The 26,569-nt window shown below is 36.9% G+C and overlaps 2 protein-coding genes across 6 annotated transcripts; one reads left to right on the forward strand and one right to left on the reverse strand.

Moving 5' to 3' along the window:
* Window positions 1-5,729: 5,729 nt before the first annotated feature.
* LOC148875386 (peroxidase 42-like) lies at window positions 5,730-7,945 on the forward strand. Its single transcript, XM_088964617.1, has 4 exons — window positions 5,730-5,993; window positions 6,095-6,283; window positions 6,773-6,938; window positions 7,212-7,945. Exons 1-4 carry the CDS (start codon window positions 5,763-5,765, stop codon window positions 7,619-7,621), a joined length of 996 nt encoding a protein of 331 aa, XP_088820743.1. The 5' UTR covers window positions 5,730-5,762; the 3' UTR covers window positions 7,622-7,945.
* Window positions 7,946-8,527: 582 nt separating this feature from the next.
* Window positions 8,528-18,782, reverse strand: LOC148875387 (uncharacterized). Of its 5 annotated transcripts, none has more exons than XM_088964621.1 (7): window positions 17,788-18,773; window positions 15,364-16,233; window positions 13,726-13,916; window positions 12,504-12,710; window positions 12,008-12,068; window positions 10,078-10,684; window positions 8,528-8,834 (listed from the first exon to the last, which is right to left on the reverse strand). In XM_088964621.1, the coding sequence occupies exons 1-7, from the start codon at window positions 18,052-18,054 to the stop codon at window positions 8,806-8,808; spliced, it is 2,232 nt and encodes a 743-aa protein (XP_088820747.1). In that variant the 5' UTR covers window positions 18,055-18,773; the 3' UTR covers window positions 8,528-8,805. The 5 variants fall into 5 exon arrangements, with proteins under 5 accessions (XP_088820747.1, XP_088820746.1, XP_088820745.1 ...); XM_088964620.1 differs by having other exon boundaries at window positions 8,659-8,830; XM_088964619.1 differs by lacking the exon at window positions 8,528-8,834 and adding an exon at window positions 9,578-9,728 and having other exon boundaries at window positions 10,078-10,681; window positions 17,788-18,782.
* Window positions 18,783-26,569: the final 7,787 nt, after the last annotated feature.

Here is a 26,569-nt window from a genome sequence, read left to right on the forward strand (position 1 = left end):
ATTAGGAGCTCTTGAAGGCGTTCAAAGGGTCAAAGACATGCATATTAAGAAATTGATCATAAAAGGTGATTCTGAAATTGTAGTGAACTTGTTAAAAGAGGACAAATCCAAGCTCTGGAACTACAATAATGAAAAGAGGAAATTTAAGTGGCTGAGTAAGGATACGGAAGTTAGTTGTACATGGGTAAAAAGAAGTGCAAACTCATTAGCAGATGGATTAGCTAGGCAAGGGGTGAACAAAAACTCTATTTTTTGGGTTATTTTGTATTTGTTTACGGTTTGGGTGTACATTGATGTATTAGGGAGTTAAGATTCTTTTTAGATCCTTACTTATGTATTTTCTCAATCTTTAATAAAATTCACTGTTATTGATAAAAAAAACCTAGGGAACTCTAGTAAGAGGATCAAAAGGCGGGTTTTGGAATGGTTTTGGGATTACACTGCAATGGGTAAAATTGTTGATCCGAAATGCTAGAAATGATCTATTTTGATAGTTATTTATATCACCTTCTTCGGCTTGTAAGGTGGGATGCAATAGGCCACAGAGGATTGATTGTTCATTAATTGGGTCCATTCTATATCAAGAGAAACAAATGAGTGATCTTGTGTGAAACTAGTATATTGTCCTCCTATAAAATTTTAAAAATAATGATGGATGTAAATGCCCTTTTATCCTATAAGGGTAATTTTGAGATTTAAAAAAAAAAAGTTAGTTTGCACATTATGTCATGTGTAACATATATGAATGTAAAGTTAACGGGTGGAAGGTTTTTGTCCACTGATATCACCAGAGAAGGGAGGTCTAAGTCCAATTTAAAAAATTAGGGGATGTTTTAGCACTTAGATGAAATCTCATGGGAGGTTTAAGTCTTTTACCCTAAATTCTATTGATTAAATCTATAATATTGATTATATTAAAAAATAAGTATGATAAATAAGAATTGTTTTTTATTGATGATTGAAATGAAATACAAAATTTAAAATCAATCCCAAAATAAAACCTTTTTTTATGTTTAGGTGGTAGGTCAAGAGTTCAACCTTCCTATGAATCTAGATCTCTTGCCAACAAAATACGTTCCAATACCCTTTCAACATCATGTGACACCACACATCTCATATATGGTAGGTCCTGGTTTTATAGTTGTCCTAGAATCATGGTGTGATGTGCGGTGTTAGATCATATTGAAAGGGTGTTGGAACGTGTTTTATTGGTGGGAAATTCAAACTTCCATATTAGATGGTTCAACTTATGCCATATTTAAATAATAAAAACTAGAAAATTACAAAAAAAAATTATAGAAAATACATAAATTGTGCATGTACTCAAATGTTTTTTTTTCTACATTGTCTATATTCGAATCCAACTTGAAAACAAAATTGCTTTTCCATTTGGGTGATAGCTCAGTAGTCCAACCATTTGAATCAAATTGATCAACCAATGGTGTCATAATTAAATAATATAGAATTTAAAATAAAAGATAGAAATACAAAAAACTTAGAAAATTAAAACACACACACACACACACACATATTTATATATATATAAAGGAAATTGGTTGCATCTCTAGTATTATATATTCATCATATAAAAAAAACTTAAGTGTGATCAATAAGAATCTTTTTTATTAATGATGAAAATATAATTAAAGATTTAAAACAAACTAAAAACAAAATTTTTTTTTTCCTTTTAAGTCAAATTGATAAGCCCATGGTGTCATAATTAAATAATAAAATTAAAAAAATATAAAAATACAAAAATACAAAAAAGTAGAAAAACCAAGTACTTTTCTAATATAAAATATTCATCATATTGAACAAAAATAAGTATGATAAATAACAAGTGTTTTTGTTAATAATAGAAATGAAATAAAAATTTAAAACTGACCTAGAGACAACTGTTTTCCAATAATTCAACCATCCAGGTTAAATGGATTAATCCATGATGTCATAATTAAAGAATAAAATAAAAAATATATAAAAATATAAAAATTTATAGAAATGCATGAAGTTTGTAAAAATTTCTGTACACATATCTAATATTATATACTTATCATATTAAATAAATGACATTAAAATGGAAATTATTTTTTATTACTAATGAAAATGAAACACAAAATTTAAAATCAATGCAAAGATGGAACATTTTTATGTAAGTTCAATTGTCTAAGTCAAATGGATAAACCCATGCTGCAAAAAGTTTATAGAAAAATTCAGTAACATTTATAATATTATATATTCATCATATTAAACAAAAATAAAAATAATCTTATTAACAATTTCTTTAGATTGAAAGGTATTGCCACACGGATTGGCCGGGGAAAACAAGGTAAATTCACCCTTCAGGTTCCGAGTGTTGGCCGAGGACCCTGAGGCCTCGGAAAAGGTTGGCTGAAGTCGAGGACTGCAAGCCAAGGTGAAGTATTCCTTTCGAGGACTATGGTAGCCGAGGACTGCAAGTCAAGGTGAAGTCCCTAGTAACCAGAGATACTACAAGACAGGGAATGTCAGAGGCCTCGGGGTGAATACTCGAGGTAGAGGCTCCGACGCTCAAATTAGTATGAGGTGTAAAGTAGGGGAAGGTGTAGGAGAGGCCTTGGAGATAGTCATCGGATGCACCGGATCTCCTTGAATTAATGCTAAGAAGACAAGGTAGGTGCAGAGAGTAAATGAGTGAGTGGTGTTGGAGTTTTTCTATTCCGAATCCTTTTTAAGGGACAATTATCTCTTAATTATACTTGAGCGTGCTAGGGATAGGTGAAGATGAATGCCTAAATAAGAACCGTACGAGATCAGGATACAGGCCCTGATGGATACATTTGACCGTCATATGGTTGGTTCTATACAGAAGCAACAGGTCTTCCTCATACTATGGCTGACGCTGTTAGGCATGAGTGGGCTGGGACTCCCAACCCGTAGCTTTTCAGTTACTTGTTTTGTTATATGAATTCTAACAAGAAAACTTTTATTATTTATTATTATTATTATTATTATTATTATTATTATTATTATTATGTAAAGTTAATACGTTCCACATACACATTTACCGGTAATGCAACTCTTTCATTATTCTCTTCGCCCAGGGATACAATGGGACCCATGAAAAGCTACAAGATAAAAGTTGGAGATAATTTTCATGGGTCCCACCTCATTCTTCTCTTATGGAATTTTTGTTTTTTTTTTTTTTCCATTTCTTGTTCTTTTCCCAACAGTTGACTAAAGAGACATGCATTGTAGCAAAACAGTGCCACCTATAAGCAGAAGGACCCACGTGGCCATTTTGTCATTTTATCAGGAAGGGCCACCTGGTTGTTGTTAACCATAGGTAGTTGAGTAATCTTGGGTAGATATAAATCATTAATATGCATGAGGAGGGGAGCCTCCTATCTGCTGACCTAAACACACATCCTATTATAAAATATAAATATCTGTCCATGTGTCCCAATTTCCTGGTCCTTCTACCCCCGCCCAAAAAAAAAAAATCCCTTCCTCCTCCAAATTGCAATGGAGTGTGAAAGAGAGAAATCCACTGAACACTTGGTAGAGTGTCGGTGGCCGTGGCTCGGTTTTCCTTATTTCTGTTAAAGCCCATTTTCGGATTTAAAGGTAGAAAAAGACAAAGCACTAACACAGGCGCTCTTCATTCATGATTGTCCACCACTAGCTATTGGTCTTGTTTCGTTTTCTCGCTTTTCATTATTGATGATTCTTGACACCCTTCCTTAGTCCTACCTACTAAATAATGAATCAAAAATCAAAATAATACACTAGACCAGACTCTCTTCAACTCTCTGGAGTCTGGAGGAAAGCAACCCCTTGATCCATTTTATTTTTCTCCTCTAAAATCAATGAAAGAGGACCACCTCTTTTCATTCATAGTTGCACTCCCATCATCGCAATAATGCCGGTGTTTGGCTTTTAATTTCCATATCTGTATATATATTTTAGAGTGAACATTAGCAATTTAGCAATGGCTATAAAACAAAAGGCATTCTACTTAAGAAAGAGTGAAAATAATAGCTTAAAGCAACCTTGTCCAATATCTTCAATGGAATGAAGATCGATCTTGGATAAAAGATAAGAGGAACACGTAGAGTTGTACTGAAACTAAAATGGCCCCAACATCAATACTTCACAATTTTGTCTCATTCTCAGGGAACGGGGACTCCTCATGAACAGGTCCCACCTAAAGGTGTTCTTCATACTGCTTCTTCTATCGTTGTTTGGAACGCGCCCCTTCCGTCCTAAAAACTTAAAATTTTAAGGAAAATTTAGAGTCGTCCCAAGCAGGACTCAACAAAATTGTTGGTAAGTTCTTGGCTCAGTTTTAAGTACCTGGAATGTTTACATGTAGTTCACCCTAGAAAATCTTTGAGGTTCCTGGGTTTGTTTGGTTCACAATCCGAATTGGAATTGAAATCTTTCAAAATTAGAGACATGGATTTTCATTCCCAAGGAGAGGGAATCACCATTCCCTTTTTCCCTCAAATGGGAATGGGATTCTATTTCTGTCCAATGAAATAATTGGAATCAAAATGCCCATTTCAACTTCCGATTTTAAATGGCCCTCAATCTTATTTCTGCCTTTTTACTGTCCAAATTTAGAATGTGTTTGGTTTGAAGAAAAAAATAGGGAAAAGAAGGAAAAGGTAAAAAAACCTTTTACAAAACTTGGATGAATTTCCCTACATTTACCTTTTCCTTCAAATCAAACATAGCCTTAGTTTGTTTTTTTTACCAAACAAAAGTAGCCATAATAACTTCAGTACTTCACCCTTTTAACTGTTTATACTTAAAAGTTTTGAAGACAAGAGTCACAAGAAGGGTGGTGACGGTGCGGCGGTGCCCTTGTGAAAGAGGGTTATGAAGCTGAAAATCTCAGTTGCCATGAATGAAAGTGGGATAGAAACAGGACTCCATACCTACATTGCGTTCTTTGTTTTTGGCAAAAGTATACTTACAGCTGCACGCTCTTCAGTACTCTTCACATCAACAGAGTTTCATTCATTTATGATTTGTTTAACTTTCCTGGAAAGCAGCAGATACAAGGCAAATCGCCTTGTCCTTTTATTACAAGTAGGCTAGAATACTGGATGAATTTTATATATGACATCAACCCCGGCCAGATCTCGAATTCTAAAGATAGATCATAGAATAAAAGATCAATTTTGGTCCTAGTTTTGCACCAACACTGAGATCGAGTTGTGAACAGAAAGAGAAGCAATGTTGCTGAACATGTTGGCGTGATATATGCACGATCATTGGATCTCGTCTGGCTAACTGCGAGCCTTAGGAAAAAACAAACATATATCGATTCAAAGGAATATACCAATCCGATCGTCTTCTGTACGATGCACTGCCATGTGTGAGCAAGAGCAATGAAACCTTATTTCATTATTGCAAATAGCTAATTACCAGGAGAAAGGATTCCAGAATAGTCGCTTCTGGGCGGGGTCCACGACTACTGCCTCAAGACGATGGCTCGGGTTATCTTATTCCATCACATCACAAGCCAACAATTAATTAATCTCTTCGGTGTAACATGCTTTGACTTCACCCACTAGAATCCACAAGGTGTGTTGTTAGCAGTAAATGATATGAACTGACAATTGGAAGCAGCAAGCATCGGAATCAAAACCCAAATCTTACCATCTGTTTCTTTTCCTTGGATTTTTATTTACCTTCTCTTCTCCTCAATCTGCATTATTTAAGAGGCTAAGAAGAGGGAGCAAAAGCAAGAACACTCATCTTTGGAGAAGGGGGTGATGGGTTCCAAAGCTCTCTTCTTCTTTGCTCTCTTGTCCTTCTCTGCTGTGGCCATCAAGCCTACTTTTGCAGAGAATGAAGAGGACCCAGGCCTTGTTATGAACTTCTACAAGGACTCATGCCCTCAAGCTGAAGATATTATCGGAGAACAAGTTAAGCTTCTGTACAAGCGCCACAAGAACACTGCATTCTCATGGCTGAGGAACATTTTCCATGACTGTGCCGTCCAGGTATATAATGCTTTCTCTTTCCTTCTGCCTTTTGGAATTGAAATCTTTTTGACAGGTTTTGCTTTAATTTTCTGATCCTTCTCTTTTCTACTTGTGGGTAGTCATGCGATGCTTCACTTCTACTGGATTCTACAAGGAGGGACTTGTCTGAGAAAGAAACAGACAGGAGCTTTGGGCTTAGGAACTTCAGATACCTTGATACCATAAAAGAAGCTGTGGAAAGGGAGTGCCCCGGGGTGGTTTCTTGCGCAGATATCCTTGTGTTGTCTGCAAGAGATGGCATAGTTTCGGTGAGTTGTTTCTTGGCCACCTTTTGTTTACCTTTTCTGTGGCTGCTTCTTATACCTACTGCTGAGGTGATAGATTGTTTAGTGTTATAGATCTGGCCTTTTTTTTTTTTTCTGAGTTGCCTGGCTAAAGATCTAAACCTGGACAGTTTCTTTTTTTTCTTGTGAACTATGGTTTTTTTCGGTGTTATGAAAATTTCTTGATTTGTTTAGTTCTTTTCATGTTTTCTTTCAGATGTGCACTAAGCTCTTTCAAAATTTTGTTTATTTGTAAAACAACCGCCTGAGTTGGAATTAATTCTTTTGCTTACTTGAGTCTTGATCTGTTTATTTTCTAATAACTAAAGGAGTTGGATGCATGTATTCTCTTTCGCATCGCCTTTCTTCCTTTCAAATTCAAAGGCTTAGAAGGGTGGTGGTTTTAGAAACTAATTATCTCCACAAAACAATGAAGTTTGAACAGAGTAGTGATGTTATTTGCTCTTGTTTCAGCTTGGTGGCCCTTATATCCCTCTAAAGACAGGGAGAAGGGATGGTAGGAGGAGCCGTGCAGATGTGATCGAGCAGTACCTCCCCGACCACAATGAGAGCATCTCTGTGGTTCTCGACAGGTTTGCAGCCATGGGCATTGATACCCCTGGAGTTGTTGCCCTGTTAGGTACATATACATATACTCCATCTCTTAATTACCACAACTCACCAATATCATACATACATGGAGACATGTTTGTGCATTATGTAAATGAGGTTCCCATTACCATACATCAATTCTCCATCTAAATCTTCCCCACCATTAGATCTACCTGCATAGCTTTGAATTTATGAGTGCATGCATTTATCACTCATCATCCATCCATAGGATAGTTGGTGAGATAGAAGTAGAAGATTAGCTAGAAGCTGCATATTTACCAACATTTGTGCTCTGTAACAGGAGCCCATAGTGTGGGTCGAACCCACTGTATCAAGTTGGTGCACCGATTGTACCCGGAGGTAGACCCTGCATTCAACCCGAATCATGTGGAGCACATGCTCAAGAAATGCCCGGATCCGATCCCGGATCCAAAGGCTGTGCAGTACGTGAGAAACGACCGTGGGACACCCATGAAGCTGGACAATAACTACTACAGGAACATATTAGACAACAAAGGGTTGCTGATAGTGGACCACCAGCTAGCCAATGACAAGAGGACTAAGCCCTATGTGAAGAAGATGGCCAAGAGCCAAGACTACTTCTTCAAGGAGTTCGCCAGGGCCATTACCATCCTCTCTGAGAACAACCCTCTCACTGGTACAAAGGGTGAAATCAGAAAGCAGTGTAGTGTAGCCAACAAGCACCACTAGGAACCTGGCTACAACCAATGGCAATTGGATGCCTCCAGCTTTTCTCACGACTTCGGGAGACGAGAGAACGAGAGGTGGTTGGAATGTAGAATAAAAATGGTCTTGTTTTTTTATTACCTTTCCCTATGCACAGTGGCGTGATGATGGTGGTAACCACATGCATGCATTGTTGTTAGTGAGGTATTTCTCCCTTTTGTACTTGGTGGATTCTGTTGATGTGGTGATGGGTATAGGGATTAATGGGACGATGTATGTATGGGTGGTGGTGATGGTGTATGATGATGATGCATAGATTACAAAAAGTTGATGGTGGTTGGTAATTTATGAATGCAGTCTCTCTCTGTTTCTCTCTCCCTCAACATCAATGTATTGCATCTACGATCTATAAAAAAAAAAAAAGAAATCAATTTACTGCTTGGAATCCAATGAGAAGATATTGCCATTTTCCCTTTTCGGCCTTGCCCATAAAAGAAAGGTTATCAGAAACATCAAAGGGTCCACAAAGTTGTAGTTTTAGATCATGTAAAAAGTGAAGACAAAAAGACTAGGAGTATGAGATTCCATGATTTAAGCGATTGAACCCAGAAGCGTTTGCACTTATTTAAGGACGCTTTTTTTTTTTTTTTTGGCAAAATGGGTGGTGCAAGTACCAATAAAATAAGTCATTTACTAATTGAGCAATCACTCTATTTGGTCAAATTTCATAAACAACAATGGGCCAATGACCTTGAACAATTTCCACTGTGTTAGGGGTACTTTCAGAATAAACAGTAATGGGCCCATGACCTTGAACATTTTCCACTTGTTTTAAGTGATCGTCTTATTATATTTATATAGAAAAACAAATAATTCTTAATCAAACCATAGGGGTGTTCCAATAAATAACCCTTAAAATAAGGGATAAATAAAATTAAACTATAGGGGTGTTTTAATAAAATAAAAACTATAAGATAGGTTTAAATAAATCTGTGAAATCATAGGAGTGTTCTAATACATAACCCTTAAAATAATGGGATAAATAGAACAGAAATGACAGTGATGGGTGCATGATCCTTGACCTAGATGTGTGTGTGAGAGAGAACACCATAGAACTCATCGCACTCATATACAGGAGCTTTCATTGGAATCATCAGCACAAGTAGAGATCGCGTATGAATATGTTGGATCAACGGGAGTGCAGCATTTCATGAAGACCATCCATGACCCACCCTATCTAGGAACCATTAATTTACTGTCAAAACACTAAAGCTCAGCTTGGAAGGATTACAAATTCAAATATGTGCAGTACAGATACATGTAGAATAATACAGAATACAAGGACTTACACTCCAAAGTCCAAACTCGAGTGGGGATTTCAAGTGAAAAAATGACAAATATTGGTACCAATATTCAGGCTTCTGTAGGAGGGGATCACACATGCTTCTTTTAATCACACGAGACGTGAGATCGGAGCATGTATTATATAACTTACTATCGAAATGTTATATCTAAATCAATCACCACAAGAGATTAGGCATCCACAAGGGAACACCTCTACTGCTCTACAGATACTCTCTAACTGGGTGGGTATTGTCTCGTTGCCGTTGTTTTATGAATTTGATTACTGAAAAGTCGAAATGACAAGTGTCGAACGGTCTCAACTTGAGCTGTTTGAGATTTTCATGGTTAACTAATGCTTACATTAATCCAACTTTAATTTCATGTAAAAAATTACTGGCATGCTTCTCTCAATTTAAGTTACACGCTACTCAAATTAACAGTACAGATGTTGTTTAACGCTTTAACCCATAGGAACCAACTTTTGGTGGCTTCAATTTGACAGCTAGGCTGTGAATTCAATACGTACTTCCATTCCTTGCTAACTTTTGCAAATACTAACTACTGTTTCTGGATGGTTTTACAGACAATCAAACGCCAGAGGTCCTCAACTCCTGATCCCACCATCTAAATAATCCGTCCTACCCTATGTTTAACTCCCCTGTAAGCGACTAGTTTTTGACTGTTGGGAACGAGATATTCTCTGCCATTGCCTTGTTCCCGACAGGTAATGCTGAAGGCATTTTTTTCCTCTTGTAAAAGCACGATATATGTATATTATAAGGTCCTACTGTCCTAGCCAAGAAACAAACATAAGCTTAATGTGGAAAGAAAAAATAAATATGTATCTGAGGCAAGCTACTGATAAGCATTGGCTACATGTGAATCCTATCTTATGGTTATTTCAATCTTCAACATATAAGATAGGATTCACAGATGCATTGGCTACATGCTGAATGTGCAACCATTAACCATAGCTTGGCTATGAGGTGATAAGCAAAATGTTAATGAGAAATGACACATTCATTAGAAGAAACAGATGCTAATTTGTAGCTGCCTCCTTAAGAAGCAATTCATTGCCATAAATACATAATGTTCTACACAACAGATCATGTAAGACAGGGTTGTTCATTACTTACAATTTGTCAAGTCCCTTTTTGGTTCTGTACCAACTGAGCTGCTGTCAGAATCACTGTCAGCTTCCTCCAGGGCTGCATCTTTCTTCCCAGTTCCTTCAACCACTTTAGGCATAAGAGGACCACAGGAAGGATGTCCATAGTAAGGATGTGGATGAAGGGAAATGTAATTTGTTGATGGAGCAAAAGATCGGCAACCATATGAAGCTGGGTAAGGACATGAAGGGAATGCGTTTGTATGAGGCCAATATGTTATTGGCACAAAGGTGTTGCCTGGGTGTGGTGCAAACATGGTATATGTAGTTGGAGCCTGTCCTGTAGGGTAGGGCATATTTATGTTAGAAGCGGCTGTGGCAGAGTTTGAGATAGGTGGAGTTTCTGTTAGAGTATGAGATGGAAGAGACTGGAATGCTGCCATTGCTTGACCATGGATAGAGGTATATCCCATAAGCCCAAACTGTGTAGGAGGTACAGGACTTGAAGGAACAGATGGTAGGATTGAGGATCTTGTTAAATTTGGTGGCTTGCTTGTGGACACTGTTTGCTTCTTGCCACTTGATTTATTTGAAATTGCTTTCCCAGGTAACCGTTGTGGATATAGACCAGCCTGCTGTAGAAAAAGAAGATTACTTATTAACCAAGGAACTTTTGTGAAAATAAACCAAAACTATATAATGTTGAATCTGTTATCTTTGGCACATCATTTAGCTGGATTGTGATTTCTGTAACACAGTATAAACAACCAGGTTCAATCCTAGCTTACCTACCCAAGAAATGATTTAATCTTTATTACCATATTTTATTCACTGTTTAAATATTTGGACAGTTCTTATAACAGCATGTAAAAGAATAGTGACTTAACCAAATACCTAACTCATCTAGGACAATACATCGATATTTGGCATTTCATGATTCTCAACAAAACAAAACTACAAGAAAATATTCACATTTTGCTGAATTTGATGATAGCATTTTTAAGATAAATGATTTAAGAACCAGCTTGATGTTATGCTTTATCCAGCCAAGGCATGATTGTTTCCAGTCCATACCATCCATCAGATAGAGGATCCTCTGGATTGGATAGTTTCATTTTCATGCCCCGACATAAATTGGAGAAAGAAGGGCCATTACCCAATGTTGGTCCCAGCTATCTGGGTCTTGGAGAACGAAAGGCCAAACCCAGTCTACCCACCACGAATTGGAACTTCTAATGAATTATGTTAAGCATTGAAAGATTCAAAACTGTTAACTTACAGAGTAGAACTCATGTATTATCCTTATAAAATACTCCTAAAATTTTATTTGGTCATCAATGTGATTCTTTTGCCTGTTTGGGTGGAAGTAGGGGTGTCAATGACCTGGTTTTGGATTGGATCCCATCAAAACCAAAATCAATTTGGACAGATTGGACAGACCAACAAGACATTGAATTGGACCAGCCCAGACTTAATTGTCCAAAGTATTTATTGGATTAGATTGGACTGGTCTATCTGTAATGAAATTATATTGGATTGGGTTGGATTGAGCCGATATCTGGTCCATTGATAGAATATAAGAATATAGGAGTCAATGGACCAGGTTTGGGTTAGAATTAATCTAAATTAAAACAAATTTGGACAGATAGGATGCTCCAGACATTTAATTGGACCAGTCCAAAATGGTCCAAAATATTCATTTGATTGTATTGGACCTGGTCCATTTGTAATGGACTCACATTGGACTGGATCAGATTGGACCAAATCCAGTCCATTGGATTAATGTCAGGGTGAAACCAATGGTCCTTGGTTTTGGTTTCACTCATTAAAGTTGAATAAACTGAAATTCGGCAAATATGCAAGACATTTTGAAGCTTGATGGAAGCATCAAAAAATTAAGGGCAAGGGTTAATATCTAAATAGTACCCGTATGTGGACCAACCAAATCAAAGTCTTACCGTGTCATAAAGCACTGGATATGGATGGAACAAAACTTCCCCTTCAGCATCCTCATCTGTCCTGCAATAAGCTCGCTCATCATTTTGCAATTTTACTACAAGATATCCTAGATGAAATCTTGGGGAAAAAGCAACTACTAAATGCTCCGTTGACCCGGACGGTCGGACCGTTCATCCCGGGAACCGTCCAGGCAACCGGTTCCGTTTTACCCAAAACCCGGAATCTGGTAAAAACCGTTGAAAAAGTCAACAAACCATTGAACCGGGTGGTCGAACCGTCGACCCATCGACCCATTCAACGGTTTTTTACCGTTTTTTTAATTTAATTTTTTAATTTTGCTGTCAGAACGGGCCATCCATTCGAACCGGATGATAGGACCGTTGACCCAGAAACCGGTGCCCAGAACGGTTCCGTTTCCGGCTCATTTTTTAAAACGCTGCTTCAAAGTATAAACCATGGAAAATATGTATCACAGAGGCAGATGAGCATGAATACCTATAATATTTTTGAAGCAGGTCCAGGTTCCGGTACTTGGTCTCCCTCTGAACAAGGTCATCAGGGAAACCAGCCATGAACAGAAGTGTAATACCTAAGGCCTTGAAGAAGAAGCTACCATTGCGAATATTGACTAGCATTGCCATCTGACACATAAGGGGTCCAAATGATTTTAGCTTGTTCCTTCCCATCCGCTGTCTCACATATCTGAAAGAATTAATCCATGGTCAATTCTAGATCAGGTGGAAATGAAAACATCTTCAATGTTTGTCATAAACCTACACAAAGTCCTTCATGTTGGTTATAAGAACTAGAAAGAATAGGTTAAATGTAACACATTACACCTCCCCTTCTTTATGAGCCTTGAGAGCAACAAAATTATTTAAAACCTTCTCAAATATAACAAACTTTAAAATAGTAGGACAAACAGATGATGAGCAACAGTGTTTTGTGCACGTGACAGTATATGAACAACTTACAAAGAAAAGCAAGTAATTTCTTTACGTGCACAACTGGCATAACTGCTTATGGGATGTCAATAGAGTACAAACTGCTATCTATGTATGCGATGTTCCCAAGGTGTCAAACTCCTTTGGAGCAACATAGATATATTAGTTTCCCATGACATGGTCTCTCTAAGCCTCAGGTTTACTATATCACTTCATTCCCTTCATTACTGAAAGGACATCCGAAGGCAGATAATTTTGGCACATAAATACATTGGGTGAGTTGAGAGAATAATGAAAGAACAGCCACCCTGCAGTTCTACAAAGGTTAAATAAAATGTGGAACTGCTTAAACAGAAAGCATTTATTGACATTGAACATATCTTCATCTGTGTCTCTTGGCTAATTAGAAAAGGAATCAGTGAACAATTCCAAACATCAAATCCTTGAAATGCATGTAAGAACACAGAAACATTTGTGATTGTCTTTACAATTTGCTTTCACAAATATGACCTTGACCAACTAAAAGTTGAATAATATATTTTAGCTTCTCTCACTTAAGTTACTATTTCCTATAAATTTAAAGATATACAGAAAACTCTTCAAGTGTCATGGTTTTCGTTTAAGAAGGATCATTTGCTAATTTTAGAAAGCCTGTTAGAGACTCAAGCACCTAGAAAGACAAGATGATGGTGGTTCAACTATGTATAAAATGCCAAAGATAACATTGTGATGAAAAGTGATCAAGAAAAGACATGGTAAAGAGTCATACTTACTCATTTTGGGGTAGATTTCTTGTCCTGCCTCCATATTTAATGCAAAGAAACAAGCAAGATGGGCAGCTTGGATCAGATGGTCTCATAGCCTTCTCCTCCTCAAGTATTTTAACAGGACAGAGTGTAGGATTATGTCGATTTGGATAGAAGACCTTCCTTCGGACACCACGATGCTCATATAAAACATGTTCCTGATTTAATAAAGGAATTTAGTTGATATTTATAAATGAACATAGGGGTCAGCAAGAAAATGCATTTGATTAACATGTTCCCACTACAATACGTGGACATTATGTTTCTGAGAGAAACTAATCATACCTGTCAAACAGCTATCCAGCTAGAAATGTTAAAGGATAAATATTGCCACCCATCAACAACTTTAAGAAACAATAAATAAAAAACCATATGAGCCTATTCCCCATTCCCTCAGAGGTAGCAAAGGAAATGGAAAAAAAAAAAGGAAGAGAAAATTTCTTTGGAAAGGCTGGAAAAACCCTCACAAATACCATTTGGTGAGCTGGGAGCAAATTTGCAAGCCCCATCAAAGAGGGGGTTAGGAATAAGAAACCTAAAGTTATTCAACCTTGCCCAGTTGCCCTATTGGGAAGCTGGCTGTGGAGGTTTTCATCTGAACCAAACAAACTCTGGAGGAAGGGGATTGAGGAGAAATATGGCTTAAGGAACAATGGACGGGATGCTGTTATTCCCTCTGGTACTTAATCTGTTACAAGACCAATAACTAAATTTTCAGATGCAAGATTCAACAGTTTGAAAATGGTCAAAATCTGGAGATTTCACAGTCAAATTCCTTCTACAATTTTCTTGTGGGAAGGTCTGAAGCCCCTTTTCCCAGTCAGGCCATTTGGGGGAATTCGGCTTCTCCATAAGTCAAGTGTTTTATATGGGTGGCAGCACTGGAGAGGTGTTTTTCCAAAGAAATGCTGCTGAAAGGTCTTAATCTGTCAGATTGGAGGTGCTGTTTTTGCAATATGCAAGTAGAACCATCCGGGCATCTCTTCCTTCATTGCAAGTTTAGTTCTGCAGTTTGGTCACACTTCTTCAAATCCCTGAATCTAAGCTGGTGCATGCCGGCCTCAGTTAGAGCTCTGCTAGAGGAGTGGCATATCCAGGGACTGTCTAAGAAAGGAAAGTTACGCTGGACTTCCATCCCTCCAGCAGTTCTGTGGGCTGTATGGTCCGAAAGGAACAATAGGATTTTTGAGAAAAAATCTACTACTGAAGCTGAGGTCATTAACTTGGCAATAGAGGTTTTGAGAAGTCGGGTGTCTATACATACTGTTTTTAGAGATAGTATTTCTGATTATACTTTTTTGAGGATGGCTTTTTTTGAGGTCCTTTGTTTTCTACAGCTTCTCATTGTACACAGGACCTTTTATTAATACAATCATACTTTACCCTTTTTCAATAAATAAATAATTATATGCAAGGTTGATCTCCTGGATGGTTATCAAGAAAAACCAAGGGTAGCATTCTGCAATAGAACACAATAACACCATGATTAAGTATTGTGATGCCACTTGGTATCATGAAATAAGAATGTTTACCCCCATAAATCATCTAAGTTGGCATTATGCTGATAAATGATTTGCAAGTAAACCACAAAATAGAAATGCTTACCCCGGGATTTTTGGGAGAAACATATGGCTCTCCTTTCCTCAGTATGCTAAAATGATTGAAATCTAGTTCATACATATCTTCACACCCATGCCTTGTGCCAAGAGATGCAAAAACAACAATCTTCCGAATGGTGTGGGATTGAGCGTTTTTCAACAAAAGTACATCTGACTCGATTATTCTCTTGACTTCTTTCGGACAAAAGGCTACCTTTGGGGGCTTTTTGTGCAATGGACTGCTTCCAAATTCTTTTTGCCCAGTCTCATGCCCAGAACTATGGATTTCTGATGATGTCTTATAACCTCCAATCTTTTTATTTTCTTTCCTGTAATGCCTTCTATTTTCCTTCTTGTTATTAATGATTTCTGTATCGGTTAATAAACAGCCTTTGTTTTGATCGCCATTTATCTCTTGGCTAGAATTTGGATCTGTCGATTGGCTCTGAACACAGGGGGTCCTTCCTGAGCATGATATTTGTTTTTCCCCATCAGTACTTTCATGGAGATGCCTTTTCAATATGCCTGTAGCTAGTGAATTGCCATCATTATGCATATTCTTATCATCAATATCAATATCATCCTCATCATAGCACTCATCATCCTCATCATCACTGTCATCGGTATCTTCATGATCTGCAGCATAGTCAACATCTTTATATTTTTCAATATTAAGAAACTGTGTCTCATCCATGCTCATCCAATTTACAAGGTGTTCCTGCTCATTTTTGTCCCCAATGGCCCTGCATGGAACATCATGTTTTATTTGTGCAGTCAAAGGACTTCCTGCAATCTCTGCATCTTCAACTTTGTCATGTTCTATCAGTTGTCTCCTGAGTTTCTTAAAACTTCTCTCTGCTGCACCATGGCAACCATCCTGGATGCAAGAAATGACAGAACAACCTTCATCAGTCAATAAGAAAAACCGAAATAAAAATATATAAGAACCATTTTAACTCAACTACGAGAAAGATATATGACTATGCTTCAATTAGTACCGAACAATAATATTATAGAAATCACTAAATATTACAAAATTTTGATTTTGAAGAAAGAAAATCATGTAAGGAGGACATCTCACTGTAATTATCCTGAGAAAGGAGAACATTTACAGATTTAACAATCTCAAGGTGACATAAATGAATATTCATTATGGTCACCCTGTGATCTCAAATTTTTTTATTAAGCAATGTATAAACAAACAACGTCCAAGGTATGCTGAATTTACCCATAAATATCTTTGACTTCCTGAAGAAGGCATTTTCTTTTCAGAAATGCCAATGATGGACTTAAATTGTGAAAGTATGGAATATAGGGAAATATCTATATAGTTCCTTGTTCTAGTCTTGTATTCTGACACCAGATTGAAGCTAGAGCCAGACAGATGTAGATATTTTTCTCATATGGGAAGTTTCATAGCCTTGTTTTTTAAACTAATCCCTTTTTATTTGCATATCTAAACATGTTGGGCAAAATCCTCCAACATCAGGAGAACGCAAGTTTTTATCAGTAGTTATCGTGGTCATGGTGTATAAAAGTAATTTTGATCTATTATTAACCTTTGATTCATATTATCTCTGCATGAATCCATTGGCATAAAAATTAAACCCAAATGTTATTGAACAATGATGCAGAGTATTTAAAACGCAATACATCACTGTGCATGGTTTCCAATTCCTTTCTTTGTTGGTGCCAATTTCTTTTCAAAAGGTTCTCTCCTAAGTTAGTAAATTACTTAATTTGTCATTTAAAACCCAGATTTGGGTTTTGTTCACTCCAAATACAGGAAGAATACACAGAGAAAGGAGACACAAAAACAAAATGACAAGGGATGGTTTACCAAAAGAATAAAAAAGAAAGTCTTCAAGAGAACCCAAGAATAGATGAACACAACTCAAACAAAACTCCCAAGCAAAATGCACAAGAATGCCTGAGCTTGAGCTAATCTGTTTGTTTTGTATAGACCAACCAATCTTCTATCTGAATATGCACAAGAGATTCAGGCAAATCACCATACAAAACGTGAACTTCATTACGGAAAGACCTTCAGAGTTCAGAGTTTCTGTTATAGGACTTCTCACTGTTACACTGAAGATCTCGTAAAAATTTTTATTTCTACCTAGAAAATCCTTCCGAAGAATGCCTTGAGAACTTACATATACAATGCAATCACGTATGCTAATGTTTCAATGGTACCCACTAAGAAAATAATAATGTTTGAAGGATCCGTTAAAATAAAAATATATTTATTGTGTATTTGTCTTAGAAATGAATTAAGATGTATGCCATTCTACATGATATAGTCGATTAATGAAAGAGAAACAAAAGAAAAGGAAACGTTAGTTACAGATACAGACAAAACAAGTGCACTGGGCAATATAAAAATAGCAGTAGAAATTCAGAAATGGATTTTTGGTAATCAAATTATTACTTGTCCATCTGTGAGTAGCGATGCCTTATTCTTCTCCTGTATTTGAGCTTCCAATAAGGATATCCTCTCCATAAGTTCTGCATTTTTCTGACGCTCCCTCTGCAACTCGGCCAAAATATCTGCGACACTAGCATCCTCTGGTTTAATTCCCAGTTCTTCACATCTCAATGGAGCAGAAGGAACAGAAAATTCTAGAGAGCACCCTCGACTTCTAGCACAAAATGCAGAAGTATTAACTAAGTTAGCGCAGGATTCGAGCTCTGCCATTGGAGAACACGCAGGCCCTGCCTAAAATCTAAAAGCTTTTACGGAAACCCACATCCGTCGACGCAGAAAAGCTTTTACGGAAACCCACATCTAGCGAGTGGTTCTTAACGCAGAAAAAAAAAAAACGGAGAAAGCGAGAAACAACAATAAACCAAAACGCCAGTCGACGAACTGCTTGAACCTTTAGAGCTTGTTTGGGGGGGGGAGGGACTAGCGAAAAAAGAAGGAAAAAAGAAAGATGATCAAATACCCAGAAAACAAAACCTCATTACAGCTTCCTAAGTGTAAAGTGTTAAGAATAGACCGATCCAAAATTGGAAATCCATCACAGCATTGATAAGACATAATTAAATAGAATGACCAAATGAAAGGTAAAAGAACAACTATGAGACGAAACCTAGAGAGGAAAGCGGCTTAGATAAAGCATCGAAACGTTGCAGAGAAAGATAGGAAGGGCGGGCGCAGCACAGCACTGTAGGGGTACGAAAGCTGGTCAAAGAAGTATGAGAAAGAACAGAAAATAAACGAAAAAGAAATTTGACAGTGGACGAGTGATACAACAAGAGAAGGATTTCTCTGCAATCAATTGAGGGGGACGATCAGGAAGATGGAGTCTTTTCAGTTTGGTTTTTGTTTCAGTTTTGTAAAAGAGAGCGGCGGGGGGTGAGGCATGCAACACCACGTGCTTATCAATGCGCTCTCTCTCCTCAACACACCTTGCCCCCCCCCCCCCCCCCCCTCTAAATCGTGCTCTTTTCTTCTATCAATAACCCCTTATTGGTAGTTGTTTTGGAAGGAAAGTTTTTTATTAACAAAGCAAACTTCAAAGACTGATTGATTGTGTTTGTGATCCCAACCGTTAAACACAAAGATGGGTTTGAGTCTGGATCTCCTGCACACAAGAATTCTACCACGTTTATATATATAACATCACATTCACACATGAAGAATATCTCATCATACTAAAAGGAGATGTTCCCAATGCATAAAATAGTGTATTGTGAATAGACAGCAGAATTCTTGTGAGCAAGAGATCTGGCGTGAAATCTAGACCATGAAGCACAATTCTACATTGGATTGAATACCAAATTTCAAAGTCATAAACAGGGGCGCCTACCCCCTTCAGATCTCATTGCAACCCTTGTCTCTATATGTTGTCCTTAAGACAAAAAACGACCACCCCTTTTAGGCTTTGGATCCAGTACAGAGTTAACAGCTTTTATTCCTTGTGGGACTAGTTTTGTATGGGACAATGACGTGGGGTACCCTACAACTGTTACCTGCAATTTGACAAAGGAGAAAGATGCATGTATGATGTATCATGTAATGTGGGATTGAAATTTGGTGTCTTGACCAATGAGTCCATGACTCACTTCCCCATGTGAATATATGTGCACACGTGCATTTTTTTGATAGTTGGGTACAAGATAGAAAACAATCTCACGTGCAATCGGAACTTAAATGGTTCTCAAATGCAAAGCTTGTCAGAGGAATATGAGACTAACCTTGGATTCCATCCTTTTAATTGTATAAATTTTATATTTATATTTAGGGTTCCATGGAAAATGTGCTGCTGAGGGGATTCTTCTCATGACTACCACCCTCTCTCTCAATTCAGTGCCTTTTTCTGTGTTAAACCTTGGAACCTAAGCTTTGCAAGTGGAGAGTTATAATATATGGTTTTTCTTGTCTTGTGGTTTGTGTTTTATAAACTCAATCCCTGTAGTACTTGGATTTTTATATTGATTAGCTTCACATGATGTGTTTGTGTGTTGCTTTGGAACAAGAGAAAGAAATTAACAGGTGAAGGTGAAGCAATTTCTATGTCAAAAGAAGAAACCACATTATATACTTTGGTACTAAGATAGCTAGAGCGAGATTGAGGCGGAATCCCCCCCCCCCCCTCCCCTCTCCCCTCTCTTTCACTAACAAGTAGACCAGGACTGTATACTATGTAAGTACGTAATCCACTTAAGAACAATATAAGGTGCATTGAAGTTATGGCATGGCACATGTTGGAACGACAAAACCCAAGTAAGAACTGTTAGATTGGAGGCATTCTTTTTTTCGATTTTGAGAGTGGGGGAAATTGGTCAATGAGAATTTGATTCCAATTGATCAAGAATCCGATGTTCTTTTTTCAAATTTATGTGGAGATCAAGGAAAGTTTATTTTTCTGGGTATCACTTATTTGGTGATACCCATCTCCTAGATGGATAAATGACTTTTCCACCTATGAGGGAATTGTCAATACTTGAATGTGACAAAAATGCCTCTTTTAATAATGAATTTTTATGGCTAAAATGGTCAATCTTATTTATATGAGAAATAAAAGAACATGTGTAAATGCACTTACTCGGACAAGTGTACCCGAAAAACTTACCCAGGTAACTATAATTGCTAAGATAAATAACTTACCGAAAAGTGAACTGGGCCTGTATGTAATAAAACCTTAAATATTTTAACTTTTTTATGACAGAGGATAAATGGGACAAATGCAACTTATTAGATATAAGGTGGAATATTAAAGGGCATTTTTTATGTGGTTTCATCAACCAATCAAAGGGGCAAAATCATCAATGACCTTACTCAACCTCTTTTAATGGTAGTTTCATAGTCACTATGATGACAATTTTCCCGTCCTCATGATATTATTTATATTAAAATAAATTTTAAATATTTTTATATTTTAAAAATATCCCTATTTAAAATAATATTAATTTAAAAATTTCAAAGATTTGAATCCCTAATAAAGAACCCGTTTCCATCGGAGATGGAGAATGGAAGGGCATTTTTATCCCCGATGTGGATGGGAGATAAGGCAAGGATTTGTTTCAGAGCCACAAGCAATCATGTAATAATGGGTATAATCTAGAAGATAAGGAAGTCTATGCATGTAAGAACAAACATGTGACCATGGGCTATGACTCGAGGCACAACCTCATTTGACATGCAGCTCACGCCCCTAATAGCTCAACCATTAGTCGTCCCATAAGTCAACATGTGTCCCATTAACAAGAAGTACAACGACAGTCCCTAGTAGGTATACAAGGGTGTGCTACTCAAGGTAAAACTTTCAACTTTCCACACACTCTCCTGCTCTTAAGCCCTTTAGCTCTCTCCAGCTCTTACTACCTTGAGTTCTGTAGCTCATTTGGTTATGATCAGTTTGGCCTAACTGACAATGAGAGCATCGAAGTGCTCCTCCCTGAGAAACTATTCGAGGTGTCTAACTATTGGTGTATGTAGGTCATCAGATCCAACATGGCTTATCTAACTCATTAGTACATTATTTGTTGCTAGTCCACCTCACTTTGGACAACATCAGCATAGTTGTTTAATTGGACAAGAAGTTAAATACTTAAGATCATGTTTTCAAGGCAAATTGTTAATTAAATGACAGTTTTGTCAACATACATAACCAATAATCGTTCTTCTTCCTTATGAATTAAGGGAGTCAGGATTTGTTCCACTCCTTTGTGTTGAACTTCTTGTGCACTTGCATTTACTTGGTGGTCTTATATTTGGTATTTATTAGGTCATTAGAGTTTGGATCTCCTACACTCTAACATCTTATACTAGTCCTAACCAATGGAAACTCATTAAAATACTTGGGAAGGGGGATGTATGATTGGTCAAAGTCCACTATCATAGAGTTTGATTAGTCAAACCACTCCTCACACCACCACCAATAATTTTGATGAATTTTCATTGGTTTACATAGGTATGGCAATTTTCACCCTATTTGGTGAGAAGCTATTCCTACCTGTCCTGGTGGAGCAGTTTTTTTTTTCTTTTTTTCTTTTTTTTTGGAAAACATATTTTGGAGGGTTAAGCTAAGCTCAACCCTCCCTAGCCCATATATTAAATTTACTAAAATACCTCTAGTAGTTAAATATATATATATATATAGTGCTTATAATCAACTTTATTGTTGCAAGGCATATGAACTTGTATATTATTTGTTTAATTTACTAATGTTTTGAATCTGTAGTTTATGTATTTTCGATATGTTTCAATCAAATAATTAGAAATTTTAATGTTTATCTAGGCTTGGGATCCAACTTCCAATCTGCCCAACCCTCAAATGCAGGGGGGGGGGGGGTAGAGCCGGAGAGAGTTTTGAATTTTTTATGTTCTCAGGGAGAGTTTGGATTTTGAAAATCCAACATGATGCAAGTTTTGGGGAAGGTATGGATTAGGAGGTTCAAAGAGGTAGTTAGGGGTGTCAATTGGACTGGATTTGGTCCAATCTGATCCAGTCCAATGTGAGTCCATTACAAATGGACCAAGTCCAATCCAATCCAATGAATATTTTGGACCGGTCTAGTTCAATGTCTGGACCATCCAATCTGTTCAAATTCGATTTAATTTAGATTGGTTTCAACCCAAACTCGGTCTATTGATGCCTATATTCTTATCTTATATCAATGGACCGGATATTGGCTTAATCCAACCAAATCGAATATAAATTTATTACGGATGGACCAAGTCCAATCCAATCTAATAAATATTTTACACCGGATTGGTCCAATCCAATATGTTTTGTTGGTCCATCCAAATTGATTTTGGACTGGATGGGGTTCAATAAAAAACCGGTCTATTGACACCCTTAGAGGTGGGGAGGATCAAGTGTACAAAACCCTCCAAAACCCACCCACCCCATTGTCATCCCTATAAAAGGCATAACATGTAAAAGTTTTTTTCATTTTGTGTAGTCCTAATGTCTTATATTCATGGAGAGTATTGAAAGAGATGGTAAGAAAGCATAGACAAACCTAAGGCCGTGTATAATTTTCCCTAACTTTCCCTTCCTTTTCCTACATCCTAACCAACTTTTTGCAATATATTGTTGGCAAAAGGTTAACATGTCAGCAAAACTAGAATGGTGGTGTCGACTCCGTGCCAATCCGACAGCACATGGTAGGTCTGACCGATATCACGCACACTACCTTTCACAGTTTCACCCCTCGTCCAAATACATCAGAGTGAATGAGCTCTAAAGGTTGTTTAGCTCGAAACTTTGATTTAGCGTATGACAGTTGAGGGAGGCCTTTCAACATTGACTTTTCCATCAATTGCTTTGAGCCTGTTGTATCCAACATGGCCAAGTCTTGCATGCTAAAGATCAACAATTTTATTACATCATCTTTTCTACATAAATTGATTCAGCAGACATTATGTAAATAGACTCTAATTTCCTTCCTTCCATAAGAGGTGCCTCTGGTGTATGTATACTCTGATATACTTTTGGAGCTGTGCTTCTTCTTTGTTGAAATGCAAGATGCATAATGCTTGACCAATATGGGTGATTGGAAGCCTTGCATTATTAGGCATAACAACAACTCGCTTGCCTTTATATTCTGACATAGATAAGAAGTTCTGTTTATCTCTTGTCATATGATTTGAGCATTTAGAGTCAACGATCCAATCTCTGCTACTTTAGGATCTGGCAACTACTCTAGGATTTGGCAAGACAATAAGTGTTGATTTGGCTGAATAGTCTTCAATAGAGCAGTTGTGCTCATCTTGATCTATAATACAACAAGAAGTTTAAGCATCCCATTCTTCTTCACTTAATTTATCTTCTTGATGACTAGCTGATGTTATTGAGTTTCCTTCAACTGGCTTCCTTTTGTTGTACCAGCATTCATGTGCATAATAGCCCTTCTTGGAACAATTATAACATATTACTTTGTGTTGACTACTCTTATACTATTGAGTGTCATCGACACTGTTTGTGATGCTCCCCTTAGCTGATAACTTTCCTTTTGCTGATGAAACTTGGCAGGCTTCTTTTGATTAAGCCTTCTGCTTGGCCCTTTCTTCCAAGTGAGGAGTGCTTTTTCTGTTTCTTTGATTGAGACATAGGCCATTTGCTTGTTTAGTGTCTCTTGGTTGGCCAACATATTTTCTAATTCAATAAGCGATGGTTGTGTTGACCAACATCTAATAGCCGTGATAAGACCATTATACTTTGGTCTCAACCCTCATATAATTATTTGTCTCAACGGTAATTTTAATAGCATAAAGAGCCTTACCTGCCTTGACTTTCCACTTCCTTTTGGCATTCTCGTTAATGGGAGCAGTAGTTTCACTTCTGATTGTTACTTCCAACAAATCTTCGCCTTGTAAATATGACTCCATGCACATAGTTATAGTGGTTTACCTTCTCCAGTCCCACAAATATGATGGCTAAGCCCACCATAATGATCGGTGAGATCCTCCTCTATCGTCTTTCACTAAGAAGCTTAGTCGCGGACTAATCGGCTTCATAGTGTCGCACTATTCACAATGGATGGCTCTTATCCGATAGAGTAATGACTAGATCTTCATTACTCAAGCATCAACCCTACAGAGTGATGACATCGGTCAGTTTGCTCTGATACCAAATGTAGAACACAACAAACAAATAGGACCACAAAAAAGGAAGCAATATAACAATATTCAAATTGAAGAAAGCAAACACACTATAACTAAGAATAACTATGCATATTACTTAATGCAAAACACGTACAAAAACAAACACTCATAGCACTATTACACATTAACACACACTTACACTACTTAACTTGGAATTACTATGTTACAACCGTAGGGGGTGAACCCCTATTTATAGTTGAGGTTAACCAACTATTAGAGGTTAACCAACTATTTATAGTGTAGGTCTAACCAACTAAAGAAGTCGGTGCTGAATTATGTAAAGAAGGGAGCTTCCTGGAAAGTAAGCCAATTACCATGGAGGAGATTTCAAAGTCCCACAAAGCAAATCCATCCCTTTCTTTCTGTAATTCTGTTAAATCCTAAGCACCTAGAAAGAGTAGAGAATCATCGCTATTCCAACAATCCCAATAACCAAATTTATGATTTTAAGGAGACATGAAATTTCACAGGCGCCAGTTGATTCAACATTGTTTATATTTTTTTTATTTATTTCTCTTTTTTCTTAGAGATAGAGATAGAGAAACTAATGACTTGCAGCAGTAGCCAGTCCCAGTAGAGGTGTAAAACGGCCATGCAACCCACGTAAAGGATGGGCCATGTTGTGCTGGCCGCAGGCCGTCTTGGGCCATGCCGCCCTCCTTAGGGATAATTTGTGGGGTCGGCATGGCACGACTCATGGCCCAAGCCCGTGTAGGTCTATGTTGTGCCATGCCGTGCCGCAAGCCTAGGTCGGGCGGGCTGTAGGCCGTGTTATAGGCCTGGGTCGTGCCTAGGGGTGAGCATTCGGTTTATTCGGTTATAAACCAAATTTTTAAAAATCGAATTTATAAAATATAAAACCAAACCAAATTATTAAAAAACTGAAAAAAAAACTGAAACTGAATTTTATTAATTTTATACTAATACATATTATATATTATATATATTAATATATTTATGAATATTATAATATATGTATATATTAATGTATTATATATAATATATATTATATACATCTTATAATATAATATGTTTTACATATTAATAATATATATTATTATGTATATAATAAAATTTGGTTAATTTGGTTTTTTCGGTTAACCAAACTTCCAATCCTGAAAACCAAAACCAAAACCAACATTTTTTAAAACCAAATTAACCGAACCAAACCAATCAAAACCAAAAATTTCAGTTCGGTTTTTCAGTTTTAACCGAACAATGCTCACCCCTAGTCAGGCCTTGGGCATGGTTTGAACCGGGCCAGACTAGTTTTTTTTTTTACATTTTTTATTTTTTATTTCTTTGCTAGTAAAACTAAAATATTTAATTTTCCTTTGGGAACTATTGGAAAAATAAGAAATCTAACAAATAAATGAAAAAAAATTAACCAAATAAGAAGCCAAAGAGACAGACTCGAAGTGAATAACAAATTGGAAGAAAAATAGGAATTTTATTTCATTTAAGTTTGAATGATACAAAGCATACAATGGATGAATGAAATGTGAAAATTGGAAAATGGAATAAATTAATAAAATATAAAAAGTACAATATAGTTATAAATTGGAAATAAAAAGTTAAGTTATCAATAAAATATCAAATAAATTAAATAAAATTAAAACACAATTTACAATAATTGAAAAATTGCTATACAGCTATTGAGTATACAAAAAATATTGACTTCATCATTTTCTCTTATTGTTCTTGACTTTGATCATCTACTTTAGGTGAAACATCAAGTGTAGTGTCATGCCCTCCTTTGTCTTGTAATCTATCTTCAGCATCTATCCAATCTTTAAAGCAAATGCACATCTCCAGACTTTCATCATTCATATAGCTTCACTTGTCATCTAACACCCTAGCACATGCACTAAACAAGATTTTGAAAGAGCTATAAACACCGGAGGGGTTAGTAGATCACGTGCCATGGTGGCAAGAAATGGATAATTTTTTGCATATTCACTCCACTAGGCTAAAATATCAAAATCATTTGTTCCTTCCGAAGTGAAGGAAGAATCACCTAAAGTAGAAGAATTTGTTTGAAAATAAAAATTAAGTTCAGTAAATTAACTTGTTGTTGATCTAGTGGATTTCT

The sequence above is a fragment of the Nelumbo lutea genome, chromosome 1, assembly GCF_056320005.1.
Source record: "Nelumbo lutea isolate HS-2025 chromosome 1, American lotus-T2T, whole genome shotgun sequence".
NCBI lineage: Eukaryota > Viridiplantae > Streptophyta > Magnoliopsida > Proteales > Nelumbonaceae > Nelumbo > Nelumbo lutea.

What these genes read in the sequence shown, in the direction of transcription:
- LOC148875386 (XM_088964617.1), top strand. Translation starts at nt 5,763, where the DNA reads ATGGGTTCCAAAGCTCTCTTCTTCTTTGCTCTCTTGTCCTTCTCTGCT. An exon ending in TCCATGACTGTGCCGTCCAG is followed by an intron (nt 5,994 to 6,094) that starts GTATATAATGCT and finishes ACTTGTGGGTAG; the next exon opens with TCATGCGATGCTTCACTTCT. An exon ending in TGGAGTTGTTGCCCTGTTAG is followed by an intron (nt 6,939 to 7,211) that starts GTACATATACAT and finishes GCTCTGTAACAG; the next exon opens with GAGCCCATAGTGTGGGTCGA.
- LOC148875387 (XM_088964618.1), bottom strand. Translation starts at nt 18,054, where the DNA reads ATGGCAGAGCTCGAATCCTGCGCTAACTTAGTTAATACTTCTGCATTT. An exon ending in CTGCTTCAAAAATATTATAG is followed by an intron (nt 12,069 to 12,503) that starts GTATTCATGCTC and finishes AGCTTATTGCAG; the next exon opens with GACAGATGAGGATGCTGAAG. An exon ending in ATCCAGTGCTTTATGACACG is followed by an intron (nt 10,685 to 12,007) that starts GTAAGACTTTGA and finishes CTTTTTCTACAG; the next exon opens with CAGGCTGGTCTATATCCACA.